General features: G+C 39.0%; 2 protein-coding genes across 3 annotated transcripts in view; one reads left to right on the forward strand and one right to left on the reverse strand.

Annotated features, from left to right (window-relative positions):
• The window catches only part of LOC135200308 (hematopoietic prostaglandin D synthase-like), a 533,645-nt gene that overhangs the window by 157,125 nt on the left and 350,020 nt on the right, over window positions 1-26,500 (forward strand). The gene's annotated exons all lie outside the window — the stretch shown is intronic.
• Window positions 7,209-9,378, reverse strand: LOC135199690 (cyclic AMP-inducible protein BP74-like). The gene is made up of 5 exons (XM_064227846.1): window positions 9,238-9,378; window positions 8,411-8,974; window positions 8,082-8,318; window positions 7,754-7,957; window positions 7,209-7,349 (listed from the first exon to the last, which is right to left on the reverse strand). Exons 1-5 carry the CDS (start codon window positions 9,376-9,378, stop codon window positions 7,209-7,211), a joined length of 1,287 nt encoding a protein of 428 aa, XP_064083916.1.

The following is a 26,500-nucleotide window of genomic DNA, read 5'->3' on the forward strand; positions in this document are numbered from 1 at the left end:
TGAGTTGCGTTCTGTGTGAGTTTGTTCGTGCCTAAGTTGTTGTAGGTAATCAAATTCAGCTGTAATTTGCGTATTTGACTCGTCTTAAAAATCTAAGGTTTTCCATAATGCTTTTTATATTTTTCATTCTAGTCCATAGCTGATTTTACCTATAGGTTGTCAGGAGTTGGTATTTTTATTTTTACACAAACTTTACGTCTATATTCTATTATTATTGTTGTGTTGTCATGACTTGATCAGTTTCCTAAACCCGTTCAAATTCGTATTCTTCGGTATTTCGGATATCCTTCTCTTGAGGATTAGGGGGCTCTCATTTCATTACTGCTATGATAAATAACACACACTCACCAACTAATAATGTGGGTGGCTCCACATGTATCGTGACCAAGCACAGATGCCAATAGTCCCTCGCGTACACAATTATTTTAAACTGTACCGGTTTCCAGCTGGCGTTAAGTTATTTATCCTAATGTTAAGACCGAAGGTTTGTAAGTTATGAAAAATACAAATTGGTTAAAAATTTGTCATCTTTATATGCTATTGTCTAACTGAATTCTCCATTAAGAGATGAAACGCCACGGAAAGGTCACATGTATGGTTGTCAAGGAGTCAGTTTTATCCTTCATGGAAGAGAAGTGTGCGGGAGATGTGCGGTTGAAGCTTTCATTTCCCAAATTGAGACGTTTGGAAGTGATGGACACAGAGAAATTAAGCCTTGGGGTTGAAAATAAAAAAAAAAATTGCCAACCTGTATATGCACATGTGTATGTATGTATGTTCCGTGCAGTTGTATCTCGCAATATTTATAAAAATGGACACATTTTCTTCCTAAAATCATTAATAGATGTTTGGATCTCGCAGTATTAATGAAAATGGATATTTTTTCCTCGCATTAACCTAACTGTTAAACAAAATTCTGTTAAAATACTTGAAGTATAAAAATCACTTGAATCGCCAGAAATAAATTCCTCTGAATCCTCGCTGGTAGAGCGGGGAATTGAACTCGGACTACCGAATCTGTAGTGGAGCACTTAAACCACCCTTTCAACGAGGAACTGATAAAATTATATATATTTGTCACGGGAACGATATTTGGATACACACCTTTACACAATCTCAGTCTGGTCGTTTACATGACATTTTTTCTCATGCGTTTTTCGTGAATTATAAAAGAACAGAGAAACGATAAATGAATTATTCGCGGTTGCAGGTATCGCTTATTCATGTATGTAATGTGCACGCGTTGAAGCAGTCGTCTGGTATTTATTGAGCTGTATGTGCCGAATCTATTTTCTGGGTTCGGTGGTTAAATTTAGATGATGTATTACTTGGGATTGTGTGTCCTGAATGTAAGTGATATAGTGATATTTATGCGCACACAGACATATATATATATATTATGTATATATATATATTATATATATATATATATGTATATATATATATGTATATATATATCATTTAGATACATATATATATATATATAGTATATATATTAATCTATAGAGAGAGAGAGAGAGAGAGAGAGAGAGAGAGGAGAGAGGAGATGTATATATATATATATATATATATATATATATATATATATATATAGATACATAGATGTATACGTATGCTTAAAAAATCACAGTAGATGCACGTGTCTTCATTAAATAAGTGAATACCACAGGAAAATGTAGGGCAGAAATCCAGCCGCTTTCGTCTTTTACTAAGACATTCTCCTAAAGACGGAAGCGCTTGCATTTCTGCCTATCATTTTCCTGTGGTATTCGCTTATGTATACGTATATTTGCAATTATATGTATATATATAAATATATATATACATATACATATATAATTATATGTATATATATGCATATTATGCATATATATATTTTATTTATTTGTATATGTATGTATTTTATATATACACACATACACGTGGATATGTGTCTGTCTTGTGCGTGCACCACGTATGAGAGAGAGAGAGAGAGAGAGAGAGAGAGAGAGAGAGAGAAATGAATATTCTTGACGCTCCACCAAGGCTCTCATCAAACAGTCTTTCCTCGCCTGGGGCGCGCTTTTCAAGACAAGGGCGTCTTAGAGCCTTTGCCGTGAAATTTCAGAACAGACGCCGACGCAGCTTCAGCTGTGAGGCTGATGTCTTTCCTCGTTCTCAGCTTCTGAAATTGGGCTCATACTCGTTTTGATTATTTTTGTTGAAAATAATGGCAGGTCTTTTCAATTCTAATTAGGATCATTATTTCGATACTTGCAATAAATTATTTCAAGTCATATCTTAGGCTATATAGGTCTAGTCTCCCGAGGGGATTGCTCAGTTTGAAGAAAAATAAATAATAAATAAATGAATAAATAAGCCAGGTGGAGAGTAATCTTTGCTATTAGAAACAGAATTCATATTTATTATTTTACTTTTACTTTAGGAATGGAAGAATATAACCAGGCCGGATATTATCAGCTAAAACTGATGAGTGAAGATTCTGCACAATAACAACAACAACGTATTATAAATAATAATAAAAATAACAACGTATTATAGATGATAATAATAATAATATGGCTGTGAAATCTAGGCCTATACTATTGGCTATACTTCAGATAGCAACAAGTTGCCTCAAATCTTTATAACTTATAAACGGTGTCCACCAGACCATAAAGGAGGATTTGTGAAATTCCTCCACAGTCTTGATGTGGTATACTTCCGTCATTATTTTCTTCATAGGTCTATAGGGTTAATATGAATGATATAATCGAGAAGGGCGAAGTGCAATTGGTCTACGGGTAAGGCGATGGGAGGCAAACTAAGTCATTTAAACAATTGGCAGGACATATGCACCCTTCACAAGTTAGGAATAACGAAATCCTGAGTAAATCTTAAGATATGGTTTTTACTGAACGCCACAGTGCAGTCTTCCCTGTTGGTCGTTGCAAAATGTCTTCTCGTCACAAAATATGCAATTTTCCCAAAACTGTTCGCTCTTGGGCAGATATTCGAGCTCAAAACCTAGACAGTGGTCCTTTATGAGTCTTAAGTAGAGGCTGGACTGCAGGTTTTCTACATAGAAGACCAGCTTCCCGAAACGGACGTCTTGCAGTGTCGACTGATATTTATATATGGGTTTCTTCCCGTTCTACTGGATATGATGATGAAATTGGATGCTCACCGGTTATAAAGTTAGTTAACACCACCTCATCTGCGGTTGTGCAGCGGGGTCTCCCAGATCTAGGATGGCTTTTCAATCCTTCTCCTTTATTGTATCGTTTTAGCCAACTATATCCAGTTGACTTGCTGATGTTAAGACAATTGGCTGTCTTTTTTTTCTTCTTTTTTAATCTGGCAAGATGGAGCTCAACTATAGTTCTCCTTGTTTTAAGGGGGGGGGGGGGGGCAAGTTTCCGTTGACGTCTGGTTAGACCACGCCCATAACTACATCTCCGATACGTTCATTACGTTAAATACATTCCTATGGTGGCTAAAATTTCAAATTTACTAAGTATTTACGTCTTTTCATATATGCCATAATTAAAACTTACGGTGTTGACATTTCTATAATGAGCAGCTGATATTTTGATAAAAAAAATATACCATCATACTTTAAAACTATGCTTAGTGAACTGTATTTTTTTTGAGCGAAGTTGCAAAATGTTTCGCCGTTGCAATTTAGCGTCATTAGAAATGTGAAGCAGGTAAGAATTGCGAGTCGAACGAAAATCACTGAAATCGGGTCACACGAGTTTTGCTGCATACTGAGTATTAAGTATATAATTGCTAATATATATTTACACTTCCACCACTGTGGTTCCTACATCAATAGAATTGCGCTTATTAAAATTATGCAAAGTACGAAAGTCTATTATTGCTTATATATATATACACTTCCACCACTGTGGTTCCTACACCAATACAATTACGCTTATTAAAATTATGCAAAATACGAATTGTCTCTGATATGCGGCCAGACGGAATACCTGACAGAAACAATCGAGAACTTCTCATAGGCAGGGAGGGAGGGGGTGGGTGACGGAGGGAGGCAGTAACTGACGTCATCAGCAACACCGTCCCCTCCCGCCCACACCCAATACGAGACCCATTGTTATGGCCGAGACGCATTTTGTTCGCCATCCGCTCCAGCGGGAACCGTTTCCAATGCCATTATTGGCTATTTAGGCAAGTCGCCGTAATGGGTTCGGGTGGCCGTGAAGTGTTGGCTTAATTTCTCGCCATGTCGATCGGGCATTTCTCTCTCTCTCTCTCTCTCTCTTTTGTGCGAGGTGTGGGTGGGTTTCGTGTTTCGTTGTTTTCTCTTCACTTGTTCTTATGTCTAGAGAAATTTTGGCGATTAGTGTTCGGTTATATTTATTTATTTATTTACTGTTTTTTCGTATTTTCTTTTCCTCTTATTAGGTCATATTTGTACTTCACTTTTGGTGATTTTAAACTGAATTTATGGTCAATATTTAGGTGTTTATGTCACGTCAATGCACCTGAGAGGACCCCTCTCTCTCTCTCTCTCTCTCTCTCTCTCTCTCTCTCTCTCTCTCTCTCTCTCTCAATTCGTATAAAATGTGAAAATAAGTCATTGTGTCATCCTCCTCAGTAACATACGTATACATAAAGCTGCATAGCATTATTCGTAATGAGTATTATACAGTGGATGTTGTGCAGAAGTGAAGCAAAAATCCCAAAATGTTATTTGGAAACCTGAATAACAGTTTTCTACTTTGCTTTGTGTTCGGGAAAAAGAGTGCGGAAATATATCCGCCATGGAAATAAATTAGTTTGTAATTTGGTTGCACTAAATTGCAGCATCCGCTATGTTAGTGAATGAGTGTGTCTTCTTATTCATTGTGTTTTTCAACTATTTTTTTTTTATTTGATTGCAAGTATCCTCTCCGTCACCGCTATAGTAGGTTCACATCAAGCGTACATCTAATGTATAGGCCTGTCCCTTACGACGCTCCTGATTGGGAATTGATAAGCCAATCACAGGGCTGGAAACTCTCAGTCTCTCTCTCGAGATTTCACCTAGGCAGGATGTATGTTCCACCTCTCCTGAGTGATACTTTTGAAAGACGCATCCTTCAGGAGAGATGGAACCTATATCCTGCCTATGTGAAATCTCTCGAGAGACTGAGAGTTTCCAGCCCAGTGATTGGCTTATCAACAGCCAATCAGGAGCGTCGTAAGGGACTGACGTACGTAGATATCAGATGCACGGTTGATGTGAATCTACTATTGTAGTTGTCTCTTCGACTCTCGGAAGGAGTTGTGGCCTTCTAAACAACATTATGTAGATGGAATCACCTCATCTGAATATGTTAATTAGCTCGTTAATCAGCTTCTCTCTTGTCTCGGAGGTGGAGATAACTCGGCCTAGGAGAGAGGAGCCCGTGTGACCCTGTTTCGCGTCTATGGAAGTGGAAGTCAGAGACTTATTTGCCATTTCTTGTGTCCTTGTTTTTACGTTTTTCTTGTTTCTTTCATCCTTGTTTTTACGTTTTTCTTGTTTCTTTTATCCTTGTTTTTACGTTTTTCTTGTCTCTCGTCGCTGTTTCTCCTTTCTTTGTGGAAATCGGTGACTGGTGTTGCCATTTCTTGTGTCCTTGTATTTACTTTGTTCTTGTGTCTCGTCGCCGTTTCTCTTTCTTTGTGGAAGTCAGTGACTGATTTTTGCCATTTCTTGTGTCTTTGTTTTTCCTTTTTTCTTGTCTCTCTTCGCTGTTTCTTCTTTCTTCGTCGAGATGCTCTCATTTCAGTGGTGGCTCATCGTACTAGAAGCTGCTAGCACTAGCGTGTGTGGTGTTTAAGCTTTCATAAAGTTGGCTAAATAAGCAGATACCATCAATTGGCGTTCGTTGTTAACGCTTAATATTTTGTTCAACATTTAATATTTCTTCGTGTTTTAACATTTAAAATTTCTTAGTATTTTAGAACTGATGAACTGGATGGAATGATAAATGTCAGGAATGATCTCATATATGGAAAATGATTGAGTGTAGCCATGTCACCATTTAAGTTCTCATCGTCCAGCAAGATCGAGGCTTTTTACAATGCTGCTGCAGAATGAAGGTACTTCGTCGTTCCAAGCTTTGGAGTTCCTCATTCGACGAGTAGGTTGCGTACTTGCCTGTCAGTCTGATAGCCCGAGATCGCTCCCCGCTGCCGCCAGTGCGGAACCAGAGGAATTTATTTCTGGTGATTAGAAATTCACTTCTCGATATAATGTGGTTCGGATCCCACATTAAGCTGTAGGTCCCGTTGCTAAGTAACCAATTGGTTCCTAGCTACGTAGATAAAAATAAAAATCTAATCCTACGGGCCAGCTCTAGGTTTAACTAAATTATACTTATATAATTCCAAGTTTCAATGTGTAACGTCCTTTCGTAATTTCTGTCGTCCTGTTTACCTTTAAATCCTTTTTACTCTGAATTTGCCTTTAGTGCTGAATGACCTCTTAGATCCCAGCGCTTGGCCTTTGGCCTAGATTATATATTCTATTTCGTTCCATTCCAGTCCGTTTACTAAAGTCCAGGTGCATTACTATATATATATATATATATATATATATATATATATATATATATATATCATATATATATAGTGTAACCCTTCTTAACGGGTTTCCTTTGTTCTAACCTTTTCATCTTACATGAAAGACGCTGGTAGGTTCAGATACCCCGAAGACCGCTCTTATTTTTGTGCGTATTTTCCCCCTTTTGGCAGACTGTTTTTCTTCTGGTAGCAAAAGGGAACTCGGGCCAAAGGAAATCGGATTCAGGTTTAGCTTCTTTTAGATGCTCATATTTACTCTGTATGTATTGTGTGTATTCAGGCAAATCGTGACCAGAGCGAGAGGGGCTGGTTCAGTTGAGCTTATGTTGACCCTTCTGGATTGTTTGTTATTTTGGAGGAGACGAGATTAGGAAATGTCGAATTAATTTTCAGACCGAAAATAAGAGACGTTACTAATAGACGCAACAAGCCTTGACGACCTCGTTAATTCAGTAATAGACCACAAGGAGGCCTGAAACAATTAGAAATTTCACTGAATTGGCTTAAAGCAAGGGTCGTCTTGCATTACCTCCGGCTGTTGAGAAGGGCATCTTGCAATACCTCCGCTTGTTAAGAGAGGCACCTTATAATACCGCCAGCTGTTGAGATGGGCGTCTCGCATTACTTCTGACTGCTGAGTGGGGCGGCTTACATTACCTCTGACTGTTGTTGAGAGGTGCGCCTTGTACTACCACCAGCTGTTGTAAGGGGCGTTTTGCATAACCTCCAGCTGTTGAGAGGGTCATATCTTGCATTACGTCTAGCTGTTGAGAGTCATCTTGCTTTAAGTCCAGCTGTTAAAATGGTCATTCTACATTACCTCTGGCTGTTGAGAGGGTCATCTTGCTTTACAGGGTCGTATTACTTTTCATCCAGCTGTTTAGAGGTTCATCTTATATTACCTCGCTGTTGAGAGGTGTCGTCTTGCTGTACATTCGGCTGTTGATAATGTTGAGAGAGTCGTCTTACATTACATCTGGCTGTTGAGACAGTCGTGTTGCTTGACCTCCGACTGCTGAGAAAGTCATCTTGCTTTACATCTTGCTGTTAAGATGGTCATCATACATTATCTCCGGCTGTTGAGAGGGTCATCTTGCTTTACATCCGGCTGTTGAGAAGATCGTATTGCTTTACATCCGGCTGTTGAGAAGATCGTATTGCTTTACATCCGGCTGTTGAGAAGATCGTATTGCTTTACATCCGGCTGTTGAGAGGCGTCGTCTTGCCTTACGTCCAGCTGTTGATAGGTGTCATCTTGTTTTACATCCGGTTGTTGATAGGTGTCATCTTGCCTTACTTCCGGCTGTTGATAGGTGTCATCTTGCTTTACATCCGGCTGTTGAGAGGTGTCGTCTTGCCTTACATCCGGCTGTTGAGAGGGGTCGTCTTGCCTTACATCCGGCTGTTGAGAAGATCGTATTGCTTTACATCCAGCTGTTGAGAGGTGTCATCTTGCTTTACATCCGGCTGTTGAGAGGTGTCATCTTGCTTTACATCCGGCTGTTGAGAAGATCGTATTGCTTTACATCCAGCTGTTGAGAGGCATCGTCTTGCCTTACATCTGGCTGTTGAGAGGCGTCGTCTTGCCTTACATCCGCCTGTTGAGAGGCATCGTCTTGCCTTATATCCAGATGTTGAGAGGCATCGTCTTTCCTTACATCCGGCTGTTGAGTCGCGTTGTCTTGCCTTACATCCGGCTGTTGAGAGGCGTCGTCTTGCCTTACATCCGGCCGTTGAGAAGTGTCATCTTGCTTTACATCCAGCTGTTGAGAAGATCGTATTGCTTTACATCCAGCTGTTGAGAGGCATCGTCTTGCCTTACATCCGGCTGTTGAGAAGCGTCGTCTTGCCTTACATCCGGCTGTTGAGAGGCATCGTCTTGCCTTACATCCAGATGTTGAGAGGTATCGTCTTGCCTTACATCCGGCTGTTGAGTTGCGTCGTCTTGCCTTACATACGGCTGTGTAGAGGCGTCGTCTTGCCTTACATCCGGCTGTTGAGAGGCATCGTCTTGCCTTACATCCAGATGTTGAGAGGCGTCGTCTTGCCTTACATCCGGCTGTTGAGAGGCATCGTCTTGCCTTACATCTGGCTGTTGAGAGGCGTCGTCTTGCTTTACATCCGGCTGTTGAGTCGTGTCGTCTTGCTTTACATGCGGCTGTTGAGAGGTGTCATCTTGATTTACATCCGGCTGTTGAGTAGATCGTCTTGCCTTACATCCGGCTGTTGAGAAGCATCGTCTTGCCTTACCTCCGGCTGTTGAGAGGTCGTCTTGCCTTACATCCAGATATTGAGAGGGGTTGTCTTGCCTTATATCCGGCTGTTGAGAGGTATCGTCTTGCCTTACCTCTGGCTGTTGAGAGGCGTCGTCTTGCCTTACATCTGGCTGTTGAGAGGTGTCGTCTTGCCTTACATCTGGCTGTTAAGTCGTGTCGTCTTGCCTTACATCAGGCTGTTGAGAGGCGTTGTCTTGCCTTACATCCAGATGTTGAGAGGCGTCGTCTTGCCTTACATTTGGCTGGTGAGAGGCGTCATCTTGCCTTACACCCAGATGTTGAGAGGCGTCGTCTTGCCTTACATCCGGCTGTTTAGAGGCGTCGTCTTGCCTTAAATCCGGCTGTTGAGAGGCGTCGTCTTGCCTTACATCCGGCTGTTGAGAGGCGTCGCGTCGTCTTGCCTTACATCCAGCTGTTGAGAGGCGTCGCGTTGTCTTGCCTTACATCGGCTGTTGAGAGGCGTCACGTCGTCTTGCCTTACATCTGGCTGTTGAGAGGCTCTGCGTTGTCTTGACTTACATCCGGTTGTTGAGAGGCTTCGCGTCATCTTACCTTACATCCGGCTGTTGAGAGGCGTCGTCTTGCCTTACATCCGGCTGTAGAGAGGCGTCGTCTTGCCTTACATCTGGCTGTTGAAAGGCGTCGCGTGTTCTAGCCTTACACCCGGCTGTTGAGAGGTGTCGCGTCTTCTTGCCTTACATCCAGCTGTTGAGAGGCGTCGCGTCGTCTTACCTTACATCCGGCTGTTGAGAGGCGTCGCGTTGTCTTGCCTTACATTCGGCTGTTGAGAGGCGTTGTCTTGCCTTACATCCAGGTGTTGAGAGGCATCGTCTTGCCTTACATCTTGCTGTTGAGAGGCGTCGTCTTGCCTTACATCTGGCTGTTGAGAGGCTTCGTGTCGTCTTGCCTTACATCCGGTTGTTGAGAGGCTTCGCGTCGTCTTACCTTACATCCAGCTGTTGAGAGGCGTCATCTTGCCTTACATCCGGCTGTAGAGAGGCGTCGTCTTGCCTTACATCCGGCTGTTGAGAGGCGTCGCGTGTTCTAGCCTTACATCCGGCTGTTGAGAGGTGTCGCGTCTTCTTGCCTTACATCCGGCTGTTGAGAGGCGTCGCGTCGTCTTGCCTTACATCCGGCTGTTGAGAGGCGTCGCGTCGTCTTGCCTTACATCCAGCTGTTGAGAGGCGTCGCGTCGTCTTGCCTTACATCTGGCTGTTGAGAGGCATCACATTGTCTTCCCTTACATCCGGCTGTTGAGAGGCTTTGCGTCGTCTTGCCTTACATCGTGGCTGTTGAGAGGCATCGCATCGTCTTGCCTTACATTCAGCTGTTGAGAGGTGTCGCATTGTCTTGCCTTACATCCGGTTGTTGAGAGGCGTCGCGTCGTCTTGCCTTACATCTGGCTGTTGAGAGTCGTCGCGTTGTCTTGCCTTACATTCGGCTGTTGAGAGGCATCGTCTCGCCTTACATCCGGATGTTGAGTTGGCTTCGCGTCGTCTTGCCTTACTTCTGGCTGTTGAGAGGCGTCGCATCGTCTTGCCATACATCCGGATGTTGAGAGGCGTCGCGTCGTCTTGCCTTACATTCGGATGTTGAGAGGCGTCGCATCGTCTTGCCTTACATCCGGCTGTTGAGAGGCATCGTGTCGTCTTGTCTTACATCTGGCTGTTGAGAGTCGTCGCGTTGTCTTGCCTTACATTCGGCTGTTGAGAGGCGTCGTCTCGCCTTACATCCGGATGTTGAGAGGCGTCGCGTCGTCTTGCCTTACATCCAGCTGTTGAGAGGCATCGTCTTGCCTTACATCCAGCTGTTGAGAGGCGTCGTCTTGCCTTACATCCGGCTGTTGAGAGGGTCGTCTTGCATTACCTTCGAGGGGCGTCTTACTTTACATCCGGCCGTTGAGACAGTCGTTTTCCATCACCTCTGGCTGTTAAGAGGGTCGTCTAGCATTACATCCTACTGTTTAGAGGAGCATCTTGCATTACCTCGGGCCTTTGCGAGGGGTATCTTTAATTAATCCACACAATGAGAACAGAGTTACATTTTCCACAGAATTGGCAACATCATTAAGGATTTTGTTTTGTATTCATCCGCAGTGGTTTCATTTTCAAGCAGAATTATTTCCCCACAATTAGCCTTATCGCTCGCCAGGGGAGATCCCAATCAGGATTTTATCAAATGGAAGTTTTGCGAATATTGACATTAACGTAAGTTTATTTCCGTTCTCGTAACCTTTCTCTGCCCACTTTTGTTATTTTTTTCTTAGTTGAAGAATTTTTTTCTTCCACGTCCTGGAATGTTTTTCTATGCCACCGCTGTTTCGTAACTTTGTTTTCTCTTTCGCCCACAAACGAAACCAAAAACAAATATTAGATGAAGCCTCATGAATCTTAAATCTCTATTCGAGTAAAACGAGTAAAAAGAAATTGAACTACTACTGTCCCTGGAGGGCTTGGCTGCAACATTTTCTTATTTATATCTATCTTTTTTCTAACATTTCGTTATACACCGCAGGATAAAATTTTCCTTGTTAGTAACCTCCCCCATCTCTCTTCTTAGCTTCCCTTTTATGAAACCACTTGCCCCTAGTCCTTATCCCAAAGTGGCCTAGCCGTGTCCTTTGGGGATAATATACAGTTGTTGGGATGTAGGCCTTTGGTAGCCCTGATAAATATCTTTATTTGTTGGGTGTGTTTTGTTAAAGAGTATGATGCTAAAATTGGATTGAAACTGATCTAGTTTTTATTTGTGTGAAATTATTTCCTAACTCTTTTAAGGAATTGTTACTACTATTATCGTGGGAATTTATTGTACCTTAGCTGTTTTTCATAACTGTCTGGTAGTTGTCTTTGTAGGGTATTTTTATATTTTTTCTCTCATTTTTTTCAGTTCTCGACTTAAAATTCATTGTAGCTCTCTTCTGATGAAACCACTTGAAATTTATTATGAATAATTTATTGCAATTATCGAGATATTTTATTGTGTTTTATAGAGTCTGTGGTATTTTAGCAGGAATATCAGTATATGCCAAGGAATTTACAAATATCTCCTTGAAATGTATTGTACCCTGCTGTCCAGGGCTTTACTGAGTAATTGATATCAGGGAGTCTGCATGCGTGACGTCAGACCCGTTTGATGTAAGCAGAGAATGACGTCAGCAACGCTGTTAGATGAATGAAATTGATATTGTCCAACGTTATTAATATGTTACTGAGTATCAGTATTAATGAACCGACATAGCCGGAAGAAATTAATACGCGGTATACATATTCTCTCTCTCTCTCTCTCTCTCTCTCTTCTCTCTCTCTCTCTCTCTCTCTGACGGTGCATCAGTACCGTTGGATGCTATATGTATTTTGATTGAAAATAGCAGTAAAGTTTTGACACATTTGGTTTTGATACTTTTGAGTATATGAAAATATGTACTGTATGGGTGTGTTTGTGTGTGTATATGAGAGAGAGAGAGAGAGAGAGAGAGAGAGAGAGAGAGAGAGAGAGAGAGTGAGTGAGTGAGTTACAAGGAGTTAATTACAAGGATTAGGATGTCTCAAAAGACCTGTTACTCCATCCGAGGAGACATCGTGTGCTCACTTATCTGTAGGAGCAGGTTTTACTGTGTAATCACGGTGTCCTAATGATTTTGTCTAGTGCTTCTTATAAACTCTTCCACACTATTTCTATTTACAACTTCTGGTGGCAGTTTATTCCAGGTGTCACATATCTTATATGTAAAGAAGTTCCCACAATGGGATGTGTTTTATCTCTTCAGTTCTAGTTTCCATCCATTATTCCTTGTCTGGTTTACGTTTAATGTAGATAGGTTACTGTCTACTTTTGTTATGCCTTTCAGTATTTAAAATGTGTCTATTAGTTGTCCTCACAATCGTCGTGTTTGTAAGCCATACATGTTCAGACTTCCTAGTCATCTTCGGTAACCTATTTGCCTGATGGTTGGAATTAGGTTTGTGGCTCTTGCTTGTACTCCTTCTAATCTATTTATGTCTTTTCTTAGTGTTGGTGACCAAAACTGTACTGCGTATTCAAGATGGGGTCTGACTATTGATGTGTAGAGCTGCAGCACCGTTTCCTTGTTTCTGTATTTGAACTGCCTCGTTCTGTGCCCCACTAGTTTCTGTGCCTTCTTTTCAGCTTTTATGCACTTTTTTGTGGATTTTAAGTTCTTAGTAATAATGACTCTAAGGTCCTCCTCTTGTTCTACACTATTAATGTCATTCCCAAGCAGCATGTAGTTGGCATGAGGATTGTTTGTTCCTATTTGTAACACTTTACCCTTATCTACGTTAAAAGGCATTTGCCATCTTTTTGACCACTCTCCTATTTTCATTAGATCATTTCTTAAACTTTCCACTGTATCTGGGTCTGCTGCATTTACACTAGTTTGGTGTCATCGGCAAATTTGGCTATCGTACTAGTTAAGCGTACATCAATGTCATTAATGTAAATAAAAAACAAGAGAGGGCCAAGGACAGAACCCTGAGGAACTCCGCTTGCTACATCTGCCTATTCTGATTCTTCACCGTTTATTACGACTCTGTTTTCTATAAATTAACCAGTCGTCGGCCCAGTTTACTGTTTCTCCTACAATTCCTAAAGCGAGAGAGAGAGAGAGAGAGAGAGAGAGAGAGAGAGAGAGAGAGAGAGGCTGGGGAAACTAGGTTGAGATGGTTTGAACGCTTGAGTGAGAATGAAGAGAGAAACAATGAAGCTAATTAAACGATTAAAGACCGGGCCCCCCCTTCTCTCTCTCTCTCTCTGAGCCCTTTGTATTGTCCTCTCTCTGTGAACCCTTTGTATTGTCTTATCTCTCTTTATGTGCTGAACATTTTGTATTGCCTAATAAGAATACTTACTTGCTCTGTAAGATACCTTTTAACTGCCCTCATATTTCATGCTGCACATTTGGCTGTCAAATTCATTGTGCTGAATATTGTATGGCTGCCTGTCAGGACATATCATATGTTTGATCAATATTTTTTAGTTGCCTTTCAAGACATATATATATATATGTTTGACGCAATTCAGCCGTTGGTATCACTTAGTTTTAATGCGAGATTGCCACTTTTTGACATTTTCCTTAGGTATTTGTACGTGTATTTGAATAGTATTACCTGTATTTGATAATACTATGGTCAAGTATTATCAAATACATTGTCCCTTTTATCCTTTTTCAAGTTTGTTTTTCTATTTTTTTTGTTTTTGTTTTATGGAGCAAATGCTTGTAAGAACACCAATTTCTGTTTTAGTTCCTTGTACCAATTTATGGCGTCGTCGTATGAGTCCGTTTCTTTCGAATACCTTCAAACTTGCTGGCAAATTTAGTTTTTTAAATCTCGTGTAGTGATCTCATATTGTAAATAACACAATGGAGCGGCAGTAAACGTAGTTGTCCAAACGTCATTTTACAGAAACTATCCAGTCAGTGAATCCCAATTTATCCTATGTTTCCTCCCTATTCAGTGAAGTTTTGAGGTATTCCAGTTTTTAATAATAATAATAATAATAATAATAATAATAATAAGAAACCCACAAAATCACTGTGTATAACGGGTTTACTTCTAAGTATTTACATTTAATTTTACTCCACACTCGAGTACTTTCAGGCCCTATCTGTGGCCATTTTTTTCAAGAGATGTGTAGGTTGTCAGCCTGGGTCAAGGCCCAGCAGTCTTCTGGTGGTTAATAATAATAATAATAATAATAATACAGGTTTTATTGAAAATAATGGCTATTTCAGCCGCGTTTATTTTGTATAGAAGTTTCTCTATTCTTATTACTGACTTTTCTTCTGTACTCAAGTTGGCTATTAAAACGCCAAATCGGTGGTTCATGTAAAATCACTGTATTTGTCAGTCATAATCGGGGCTGTCATCTCCGGTGGATTCAAATCTTCTCTAGGAAGGTGGTCTTGACTACTGTTCTGGAGGCACGGGGCCCGGGGTGGGGTTGGGGGGGGAGGGGTGGCGACTGCCCCCAGTGTCCCTGGCTGCCTGGCTAATTCCGTTGTTGGGGGAGGAGGGCCTGCTGGTTTCGGCGAACTTCCTCCCACGTTCCACTCGAGTCTTGAAATGAAGAAACAAATCCACAGCTATGTATACATAGTACATATACTTAAAGATAAATCTGTACAGAATACTTTCGGGGAATCTCTTCGAAAACTTTCTTTACAGATTTATCTTTACATATATGTACGGATACATAACTTGATTTGTTTCTCCAGTGATAATAATGATAACAACTAACCTTAAATGCTTTGGTAGCTTCGTAACCGCTTGTCTCAGCGACTACGCCACAGTGTTTTCTTAGGGTAGTGACACTGCATATTTTGGTGCGAGATGTGGCAGTCATTTATTTGAGTTGTTTATGTAAGCAGCTCTCTAGTCAGGCAAAATGGCAAGTTTCTTGCGAAGAAGAACTTGAGACCCTCTTAGCAGCCTCTCTCGTAAAAGCTGCCTTCCTCTCTTTTCATTGATTTACTTATTGTTTACGTACAGTATATGGATACATATGCTTTCATTCAGGTATTTATTGAATTAAGTCGAAATGTATTTATTTCGTACAGTGTCAACGGATGAAATCTTCTTAATGGAGCATTGCAAAATTGCAAGCTCTCATTCTGGGGGAAAATCGATTCTCTATTTGCATTGTGCGCGCAAAGGCATCTCCGAGCTTCATTTGTTTGACGCGTGCAAACTTCTGGAAGGAGGTGGATCTCTTCAGAGAGAGAGAGAGAGAGAGAGAGAGAGAGAGAGAGAGAGAGAGAAAATTTAACAGCCCTTCATGGAATCCGAAGAATTTGTTAGTACTGATGGGTACAGCATCCGAAAGTCCGCCTCTCTCTCTCTCTCTCTCTCTCTCTCTCTCTCTCTCTCTCTCTCTCTCTCTCTCTTTCTTTCTTTCTTTGTGATATTAAGCTATTTGTCGCTGTGGCGTTGGTGTTATGATATAGATCAGTCGTCATTGTCGGTGTTATGTAATAGTCCTCACTACACTGACTCACCGCCACCAGCCAATAGGAGACAAGCATGGGGCAGACCCCCTGCTGTCAACCACAGATATAAGGAGGACGGACACCGCACCAAGATCAGTCCACCCTCAGCTTCCCAGCCCGAGGATGTCTGGCAGCTCCAGACGAAAGCTCGCTTTAAGAAAGAGAGAGAGAGAGAGAGAGAGAGAGAGAGAGAGAGAGAAAATCGTTAATGACTTTGATGACTATGGTATATAGTTTATCTGTAAAATTCAAATATATACACCTATTTTGACCCGTATTTTACCATGACCTCTATAGGCCTGCTACTAGCCTGTTTAAGTAGCACTGAAAAAGCCGCTATTCGCAAAACAGAGAAGAATCTCTACAAGTGGTAACGCTGCTGAAGTAGCCATTACTTTTAATAAAGTATGCTTGAGAGAGGGTCTGCTTCCTAAGTACACTGACTCTTTTTATGATTTTAACTTTCAATGTTTGTTATGTATGTAAAGAAACTTTTGATATCCGGTACCTCATTTTGCCGCATTTGATAAAGAGGGCAAAATATACGGTTGATGTTGATTAGATATACTTATATCGCTTGTGGAAATGTACTTTTGGTTTTATTATTATTATTTTTATTATTATTATTATTATTATTATTCTTATTATTTATTATTATTATTAACAGAATGGCAGAGTTAACTGAATTTATGTTATAAAGAATTTTCTCTATTTTTCTGATAATTCAACTTTCATAATCTGCGAGACTTAAGTAATCGGCCTATATTCATGGTGTTATTGCGTCAATGTCTGGTATTACCAATAAATTTTAGTATTGGTAATGCCAGACTTTGACGCAATAACACCATGAATATAGGCCAATTACTTAACCTTCTCGCATATTATGAAAGACGAACTATTAGAAAAATAGAGAAAATTCTTTTTAAGATAAATTCAGTTAACTGTGCTATTCTTTTTAACAAGACATGTATCCGAGAAGGTCTGCTTTCTGCTTATTATTTTTTTTTCTCTATCACAGTCCCCCAATTCGACTGGGTGGTATTTATAGTGTGGGGTTCCGGGTTGCATCCTGCCTCCTTAGGAGTCCATCACTTTTCTTACTATGTGCGCCGTTTCTAGGATCACACTTTTCTGCATGAGTCCTGGAGCAACTTCAGCCTCTAGTTTTACTAGATTCCTTTTCAGGGATCTTGGGATCGTGCCTAGTGCTCCTATGATTATGGGTACAATTTCCACTGGCATATCCCATATATTCTTCTTATTTCTGTTTGTCAGGTCTTGATACTTATCCATTTTTTCCCCCTCTTTCTCTTCAACTCTGGTGTCCCATGGTATTGCGACATCAGTGATTGATACTTTCATCTTGACTTTGTCAATCAACGTCACGTCTGGTCTATTTGCACGTATCACCCTATCTGCCTGATCGTTTTCTATCACTCCTTCAGGTTGGTGCTTGTACCACTTATTATACAAGGTAGCTGATGTTTCTTGCACAGGCTCCAATGGAGGGCTTTTGCCACTGAATCATGCCTCTTTTTGTATTGGTTCTGTGCAAGTGTCGGGCATTCGCTTGCTATGTGGTTTATGGTTTCATTTTTCGTATTTCCATCTATCGTTCTTTGAACACATCTGGTTCTTAGGGCTTGATCTTGTGCTTCTGTTATCATTCCTTCAGTTTGCTTCTTGAGCTCGCCCCTCTGTAGCCATTGCCATGTGTCATCGCTGGCTAGTTCTTTAGTCTGTTTCATGTATTGTCCGTGCATTGGTTTGTTGCGTCAGTCCTCTGTTCTGTTTGTCATTCTCCTGTGTCTGTATTTGTGGGTCTTCGTCTACTTTTATCAGTCCTTCTTCCCATGCACTCTTTAGCCACTCGTCTTCACTGGTTTTCTGATATTGCCCCAGTGCTCTATTCTCGATGTTGACGTAGTCCTCTATACTTAGTAGTCCTCTCCCTCCTTCCTTTCGTGTTATGTATAGTCTGTCCGTATTTGCTCTTGGGCGTAGTGCTTTGTGTATTGTCATATGTTTCCTAGTTTTCTGGTCTGTGCTGCGGAGTTCTGCCTTCGTCCATTCCACTATTCCTGCGCTGTATCTGATTACTGGCACTGCCCATGTGTTTATGGCTTTTATCATATTTCCGGCGTTGAGTTTTGACTTGAGTATCGCCTTGAGTCTCTGCATATATTCTTTCCTGATCGTGTCCTTCATCTCTTGGTGTTTTATATCCCCTCCTTCCATTATTCCCAGGTATTAGTATCCCGTCTCATCTATGTGTTTGATGTTGCTCACATCTGGTAGCTTTATCCCTTCTGTCCTTGTTACTTTGCCCATTTGTATGTTGACTAAGACACATTTTTCTATTCCAAACTCCATCCTGATGTCCCCAGATACAATCCTTACAGTCTGGATTATGCTTTCCTCTGCCCCATATATTTCCAGACATTCTATTAGCCATGTGTGTGGTATCATGTCGAAGGCTTTCTTATTGTCTATCCATGCCATGCGTAGGTTTGTTTTCCTTCTCCTACTGTTCTTCATTACCATTTTGTCTATCAGGAGCTGGTCTTTTGTGCCCCTACACTTCCTTCTGCAGCCTTTCTGTTGGTGGGGGACGGTGTTTGTCTCCTCTAGGTAGTTGTATAGCCTTTCACTGATGATACTTGTTAGTAACTTCCACATTATTGGTAGGCAGGTGATTATTATTATTATTTTTTTTTTTCAAAATTTAATTTGTGCTACAATGCTATTCCAGCTTAAAGTAAATCTTTTTCTAATCTTCTGGTGTGCTTTTTTCTTTTTTTTTTTTTTGAGCGGCTGAAAATAGCTGTCCAGGAGAAAAACCAGAAATGGCAGAGAGCAGCCAAAGGAATTAAGGCATCTTCTCTCCAGCTTTCTAAAAGAAGAAAAAGACAACATCAGAAGATTAGAAGAAGATTACTTTAAGCTGAATGGTATCGGAGCAGCAATTAAATTCAATAAAATATGCTTAAATGAAGGGGTACTTACCAAAATATATATTCTTATATTATTATTATTATTATTATTATATTATTATTATTATTATTATGATTATTATTATTATATTATTATTATTATTATTATGAGGAGGAGGAGAGTGTTCTAAAGTCTTTGTTTTTTACATAGAAATATATTTTGATATATAATTGTGGATTTTTTAACAATTGTTCTTCACGAGACTGTGAATTTCTTAACATTTTTATTTTTATTATTATTATTATTATTATTATTATTATTATTATTATTATTATTATTATTATTATTATTCAGAAGATGAACTCTATTCATATGGATCAACCCCTCAGTGGCCATTGACTTGAAATTCAAGCTTCCAAAGGAAGAGGTAAGAGGAGGTAAAGGGAAATACAGAAAGGAGAGATCTCACGTATCAAAAAGAATAAAAAAAATAAAATAAAAAATAAATAAAAATCTAAGTACACTCTTGCCATTGAGAGTCGTAAACAGTTACCCTTGGTTTTAATAACCAGTCCCTCCATTGTAGGGTGGTGGGGTGGGGGTTGTGGTAAACATATATAATATACTCTTGGCTTTAATAAATGGAAAAGGATACGCGTGAAATGGGTCTTATTTATTACGTAATTTTTTCTTATGTAATTTGAATTTAGTACCGTCTTAATTGAGTTATTTTCCGCTTTTATTTTAATAACTTGTGGTAAACATATATACTCTTGGCTTTGATGAATGCAAGAATACGCGTGAGATGGTTGTTATTTTTTACGTAATTTATTTTTATTTTTATAATTTAAATTTAGTACCTTCTTAATTGAGATATTTTCCGGTATTATTTTAATTAATAGATTTCAAAAAAATTTGCATAAGGGTATGAGCCACTACTCATCATATAATTTGAGTAAACAGCTAAAAAGTTTTTGGTCCCTTTTGCTACTAATTTTGGAGATAAAAAAATTACGTTTGAAATATATGAAACTGTGACAGACCTGTTTACTACTATTAATTAGATCATTATTAGTTATGAAATATTTATTAATTTTATCATTTATGAAACGATAACTTGCGTAAGAGCTATTAGCCGCTATTAGTAACCGAGGATCATGTGACCCTGAAAGAGCCATTAGCGACTATTATTAAACCAGTGATTTCTGAAACGATGGAGATATTCTTGGCAACTCTGAATCTCATAAGATTTGAAGAAATAGAGTAATTGGCTCCTACTAATTTCCTACTTCCAAAATCACGTATCAATTAATTGAATTAAATATTATTAATCTTATAATTTTCGAAATGATGAAAATGCTGTTAACAGCTGCTGTATTTATAACTTATGATTTTAATTATGAAATTGATCATTTTTGAGACAACGGGAAACCCATTAGCTGCTGTTATTATTTAAATGAGTAAATTGAAAATTTTTCTATTTTTCTAAACAGGATCCATTAGTGTGTAAATCTTTAGGTGATTTTAATGATTGTTACAATTTTTGAGACCACGGAAGATCAATTAGTTATAATTGATCTTCAAGTGTTTTTAATGATTAATGTTATACTTTCTGAATTCACGAAATAGCATCTTTGCGCTTTCATTCACATTCATTTTGAAACAATTAAATAGCACATGGGTGCTATTAATCTAAATTTTCGAAACAACGAAATAACACTTAGATGCTATCAATCTCAACTTCTGAAACAACGATATAGCATTTAAGTGCTATCAATCTCAGCTTTTGAAACGAAATTTCATATAGGTGCTATCAGTTTCTTAATTTTTGAAACAACGAAATAGCACTTAGATGCTATCAGTCTCAACTTTTGAAACAACGAAATAGCATCTAGGTGCTATCACTCTCATAGTTTTTGAAAGAACGAAATAGCACTTAACTGCTATCAATTTCAACTTTTGAAACAAGGAAATAGCATCTAGGTGCTATCACTCCCATCATTTCTGCAACAAAGAAATAGCATTAAATTGCGCTTAATCTCATCATCTTTGAAAAAACTAAATAGCGCTTAGATGCTATCAATCTCAACTTTTGAAACAAAATTCCATCTAGGTGCTATCAGTCTCAATTTTTTAAACTACGAAATAGCACTTAGGTGCTATCAATCTCAACTTTTAAAACAACGAAGTAGCATCTAGGTGCTATCTACTATAACACTCATAATTTATGAAAGAACGAAATACCTCTTATATGCTATCAATCTCAACTTCTGAAACAAGGAAATAGCACTTAGATGCTATCACTCTCATCATTTCTGCAGCAAAGAAATAGCATTAAGTTGCACTCAGTCTCATCATCTTTGAAAAAACGGAATAGCACTTAGATGCTATCACTCTCAAGTTTTGAAACTACGAATATCACTGAAGTGCTATCAACCTCAACTTTTGAAAAAACGGAATAGCACTTAGATGCTATCAGTCTCAAGTTTTGAAACTACGAAATATCACTGAAGTGCTATCAACCTCAACTTTTGAAAAAACGGAATAGCACTTAGATGCTATCAATCTCAACTTTTGAAACAACGTAATAGCAGCATGTACTAGGTGCTGTCACTCTCATCATCCGCTATCAGTCTGGAAGTCCAAATAGCAGCAGGCCCGGACGGTTCCAGATAAGACAGCGAGCTGGATTCATGTCACGTTTCACTGTGTAACCACTTCCAGGAAAGGTATTATTCCCGTGCTTCATAATCATAGTCTTACAGGGCGCGCGCGTGCGTTCACACACACACACACACACACACACACACACACACACAAACATATAATCGCAAGATCTGGGTTTGACTGGACAATCGGTATATCTGTTTACAAAATACGCTGATTAATTTGAGTTTATTACTGTAATGGCAAATTCGTAGCATGCTGTTATTATAATTATTATTATTATTAGTTTTTGCGTATGCTGGCAACAGACCTTCTTTCAAACATGTATTATTGAATATAATGTAGAATTGATAGAATTCTGTATACAGTAAATTCAGTAAATTCTGCCATTATATTAAATTATTATTATTATTATTATTATTATTATTATTATTATTATTATTATTATTATTATTATTATTATTATACAAGGTAATGGCATGACTTTCACTGATCATGTAACTCATTGAAGATGACCTCTGTATATTGTTGAAAATTTCATCAATATACAGAAGTAGTTAAATATTGCTGTGAAAGATATTAATCAATATTATAGCCCAGTTTGTAGTATAACCAGATTACCCATCATCATATAATATAGTTCAGGCTACTCACCTTGTGGAGCACCTGAGGGCAGAAGGTAATTACGTCTAATCATTATCTCTTATAAATGGGGTTAAGGTTTTCGTATAGTGTCTCAGGCTGAGATCATTTATTCCTACTGTTACCCAACATCCGAGTTGTGCTATCAGTGTACTTCATGCGGGGCACTGTAGGCATTACTTGAGGGTCTTTGCAGCGTCCTTTCTCTTCCTATAGTAGATTCACATCAACCGTGCATATGATGTCTAGGCCAGTCCCTTACGACGCTCCTGATTGGCTGTTGATAAGCCACTCTCAGGGCTGGAAACTCTCAGTCTCTCTCCGAAAGTTCACGTGGGTAGGATGTATGTCAAATCTCCTGAGGGATACGTCTTTCAAAAATATCCCTCAGGAGAGGTTTAACATACATCCTGTCTATGTGAACTCTCTCGAGAGAGACTGAGTGTTTCCAGCCCTGTGATTGGCTTATCAACAGCCAATCAGTAGCGTCGTAAGAGACTGGCCTAGACATCAGATGCACGGTTGATGCGAATCTACTATAACTGCAACGCCTTTCAGTCCGCTTACTGCACCTCCATTCATGTTCTTTTTCTTCCATCCTACTTTCCACCTTCCCATAACAATTGATTCATAGTGTAGCAGCGAGCTTTGCCTCCTGTTTCACCTTTCAATCCATTTTACTGTCTATATCCGTTTCAACGCTGAATGAACTCATAGGTCCCAGTGCTTGGCATTAACTTGCTGTCCCTTCAGTAGAAGGTTGGGTTGGATATATTCTGGTCGAGTCTTGGGCCATTTATAATGACAGTTCAGTCTTTTAAACCAAAAAAAGGCATAACTTTTGTTTATTGTTATTTATAACGTCTTGGTTTTTTATTGCTTGTGCAATTAGTGATAAGCTAGAGATCTGTTGTTGTTTTTGATTAAGCTGACCTTGTGTCAGCACGGGCTCTTGCTCACAGAGCAGCCCGTAAAGCTAGAGATCATAATTATCATGCACGCGCCCAAGCAAAAATAATTTTCTAAAATGGTTTAGTATTTAAGATTAATCTCCAGAACAATCTATTTTCCTAACACTTTTACGTCACAGAAATGGGTTTTTTTCTCCTTCCTCGGTTTTCTTAGACTTATAACCTTTTCTGCAAGTTCGATTCTCCGCACTGCCAACGTGGAATCGAAGGAATTCATTTCTGGTGATTAGGAATTCATTTCTCTAAATAATGTGGTTCGGATCCCACAATAAGCTGTATGTCCCGTTGCTAGGTAACCAGTTGGTTCCTAGCCACGTAAATATATCAAATCCTTCGGGCCAGCCCTAGGAGAACTGTTAACCAGCTCAGTGGTCTGGTTAAACTAAGATATACTTAACTTTAACCTGTAACCTTTCCACTTTTAAGTAGCAGTTCTGTTGTTTCCTTCGTGGTGGGTCCCATCATCGCCCTTCCATTTCCAACCCCCCCCCCCCCCCCTCCCCCCCCCCCCCCCGCCTTTCTTTACTGTAAAAGAAAACTATTGAGAGGGCTTTTTCTGTCCGTCCGCACTTTTTTCTGTCCGCCCTCAGATCTTAAAAACTATCGAGGTTAGAGGGCTGCAAATTGGTGTGATGATCATCCACCCTCCAGTCATCAAGCATACCAAATTGCAGCACTCTAGCCGCAGTGGTTTTTAAAATTTGATTTAAGGTTAAAGTTATTCATGATCGTGCCTCTGGCAGCGCTACAACACAGGCCACCATGGCCGGCTGAGAGTTTCAATGGGCGCGGCTCACACAGAATATTACCGAGACCACCACAAGATAGATCTGTTTTCGGTGGCTTTGATTGTAGGCCGTGTAGAAAACTCCATTGATTGAGTTTTTTTTTTTTTTTTTTTTTTTTTTTTTTCGTACTGACCTGAGTCACACGAAGTCTCCCTGGCCTTTGGTCTTTTCATCAGACCAACCCACGTATGCAAACGCTGTTAAATGCAGCCATATAGCTCACACACTTCACATCTGAACGGTTTCAAAGGCTGCATGAAAGAGATTAAAGATGTACCATTTCGTATCACTGTGACATTTCCATCATCAGACGTTATATGTCGTATCAACAGTTCTAAGCGGATTATGTGAACGATATGATGGATAAGCCACCTTTAACTTCCCAAGTCTCTCTCTCTCTCTCTCTCTCTCTCTCTCTCTCTCTCTCTCTCTCTCTCTCTCTCTCTCAGCCGAGAAGTGCATATCAATGGAAGGTTCGCTAGTGGGTCCATGCCACTGTTATATTTGCTGCCCCAGTTGCATCCAATAAAATTTTATGGGGGTTCAGTTTGGGCAGTGTATGTGTAGTTCATCCTCTCTCTGTTTTGGATGTGTATCTATAGATATAACTATATACATGTGTGGATATGTATGTATGTACATATATATATATATATAGATATTATATATATATATATATATATATATATATATATGTACGTATAGTATGTATGTGTGTGTCTGATGTATGTATGTATGTATGATGATATATATGTATATATATATATATATATATATATATATATATGTATACACACAAATATATATGTATTGTAAATAAATTCTTCTGTTAAAACAGGATACGTCTCGAGTATAAAAGGCCCATTAAAAAACACCCTGGTTTAAAGCTGAGGACTATATGTTTCGGTGGACTGACTCCCACCCATATCAAGCAGTGAATGAGACAGAAAAAGTTACATTGGCGAAATATATAGTGGGAGATTTGGCAGATAAACCAGAGTGTTTAATATATATATAATATATATATATATATTATATAATATATATATATATATATATGATATTAATTATTTTCTTTTTACTATATGTTTAATATATGTTTTACTATATACTATTGTTCATTTATTTTCAATATTAATGTATGTCCTTTTTAAAATTTAATTCCTTTGCTTTTAATGCGTATATATCGTACACTTTGTAAGAATAATTTTTAGCTTTTGATTTTTAGCTTTTACATTTCTGAATTTTTAATTTTTAGTTTTGTTTTTACAATTTTACTATGTTTCATTTTAACAGCCCTGATGATGTAACGAATTGGATAATTACGAAACCGTCGGAATAAGAACAGCCTGTACATCTGTGTGTGTTCTCTTCCCTTTAGTTGATGATTATTAATATGGTTGACTCCTGAACTCCTGACACTATACTATATATATATATATATATATATATATATATATATATATATATATATATATATATAATATAATGGGTGTGTGAGCTGCTGTGCATAATGAGGTCGATTTATATGTGCATATCATATCTTTATATCCTTGAGAGTATTTATAACTGGAGTGGGACGCGGTTGGGCGCCGACCGTTGAAACCCGTTAGGGAAATTGCAACTATTCCCGGAGACTGAGGAAATGGCTATATACATATCGGCGGATTGTGTTAACCAATTGTCGCTCGGCAATCGCAGCCATATTCCATCAAAGCGAGTGGGAAGGTGCTTTCTCTCTCTCTCTCTCTCTCTCTCTCTCTCTCTCTCTCTCTCTCTCTCTCTCTCTCAGTTTTCCTTTCATTTGCGTAATTTGCAATGTAAACACAGTGCGATTTCCTCTTGTATCAGCAGTTGATGTGTTTGGTTTTTGCTTACTCGGGGAGTAAGCCTACGATTACTTCGTTGTTGTTGTTGTTGTTGTTCTTGTTGGGGGGGGGGGTGTGTTAGGAAAGGTCTGAAAAAGATACAGGGATTTTAGGATAGGATATTTGTTTTATTTTATTGAATGAAAATGTGAAAAATAGATAATGTGCTTAATAAACAGCACAGAAAATTTATTTCTAATCAAATGTAGCGTCTTTATTTTAATTTTCGTTGGTGAAACAACGCTCTATTCGACTGTAGATTTTAGCACGCGCTCCCAAGTAAGCTGGAGGTCGGATCACGTCTTGTTCCCTGACCTGAAAAATCATTCGGTCCAGCGCTGTGAGAAGTACGAAATTAGATACAGTGGTTTCGTTATTATATATATATATATATATATATATATATATATATATATATATATATATATATATGCATTAAACTACAAATGTTCTTTAAAATCCAATTCGCTCTACCTCGGAATTAATATATTTTCATATACGTTAACCGAAGGGGAATTTTTCAGTTGATAGTAATTTCGTCCTCTCGTGGATTAGAACCAGCGCACAGGGGAGAAATCAGGACTTCAGTGATGTTACTGAAGTCCTGGTTTTCTCCTCTGTGCGTGCGCTGGTTCGAATCCACGAGAGGACGAAATTATTATCAACTAAAAAATTCCCTTCGGTTAACGTATATGAAAATATATTAATCCCGAGGTAGAGCGAAATTGGATCTTAAAAGGACATTGTAGCTTGATGGATGTATATGAATCACGGTGATGTGATAAAAATT

Source organism: Macrobrachium nipponense, chromosome 26, assembly GCF_015104395.2.
Source record: "Macrobrachium nipponense isolate FS-2020 chromosome 26, ASM1510439v2, whole genome shotgun sequence".
Taxonomy (NCBI): domain Eukaryota; kingdom Metazoa; phylum Arthropoda; class Malacostraca; order Decapoda; family Palaemonidae; genus Macrobrachium; species Macrobrachium nipponense.

Excerpts from the sequence above, each read along its gene's own strand:
- LOC135199690 (XM_064227846.1), bottom strand. The coding sequence starts at position 9,378 with ATGACGCGAAGCCTCTCAACAACCGGATGTAAGTCAAGACAACGCAGA. Across the intron at positions 7,958-8,081 it reads ATGCCTCTCAACAGCTGGAT|CCGGATGTAAGGCAAGACGA; the intron begins GTAAAGCAATAC and ends TCTTCTCAACAG. Across the intron at positions 7,350-7,753 it reads ACGCCTCTCAACAGCCGGAT|CTGGACTTAAAGCAAGATGA; the intron begins GTAAAGCAATAC and ends CCATTTTAACAG.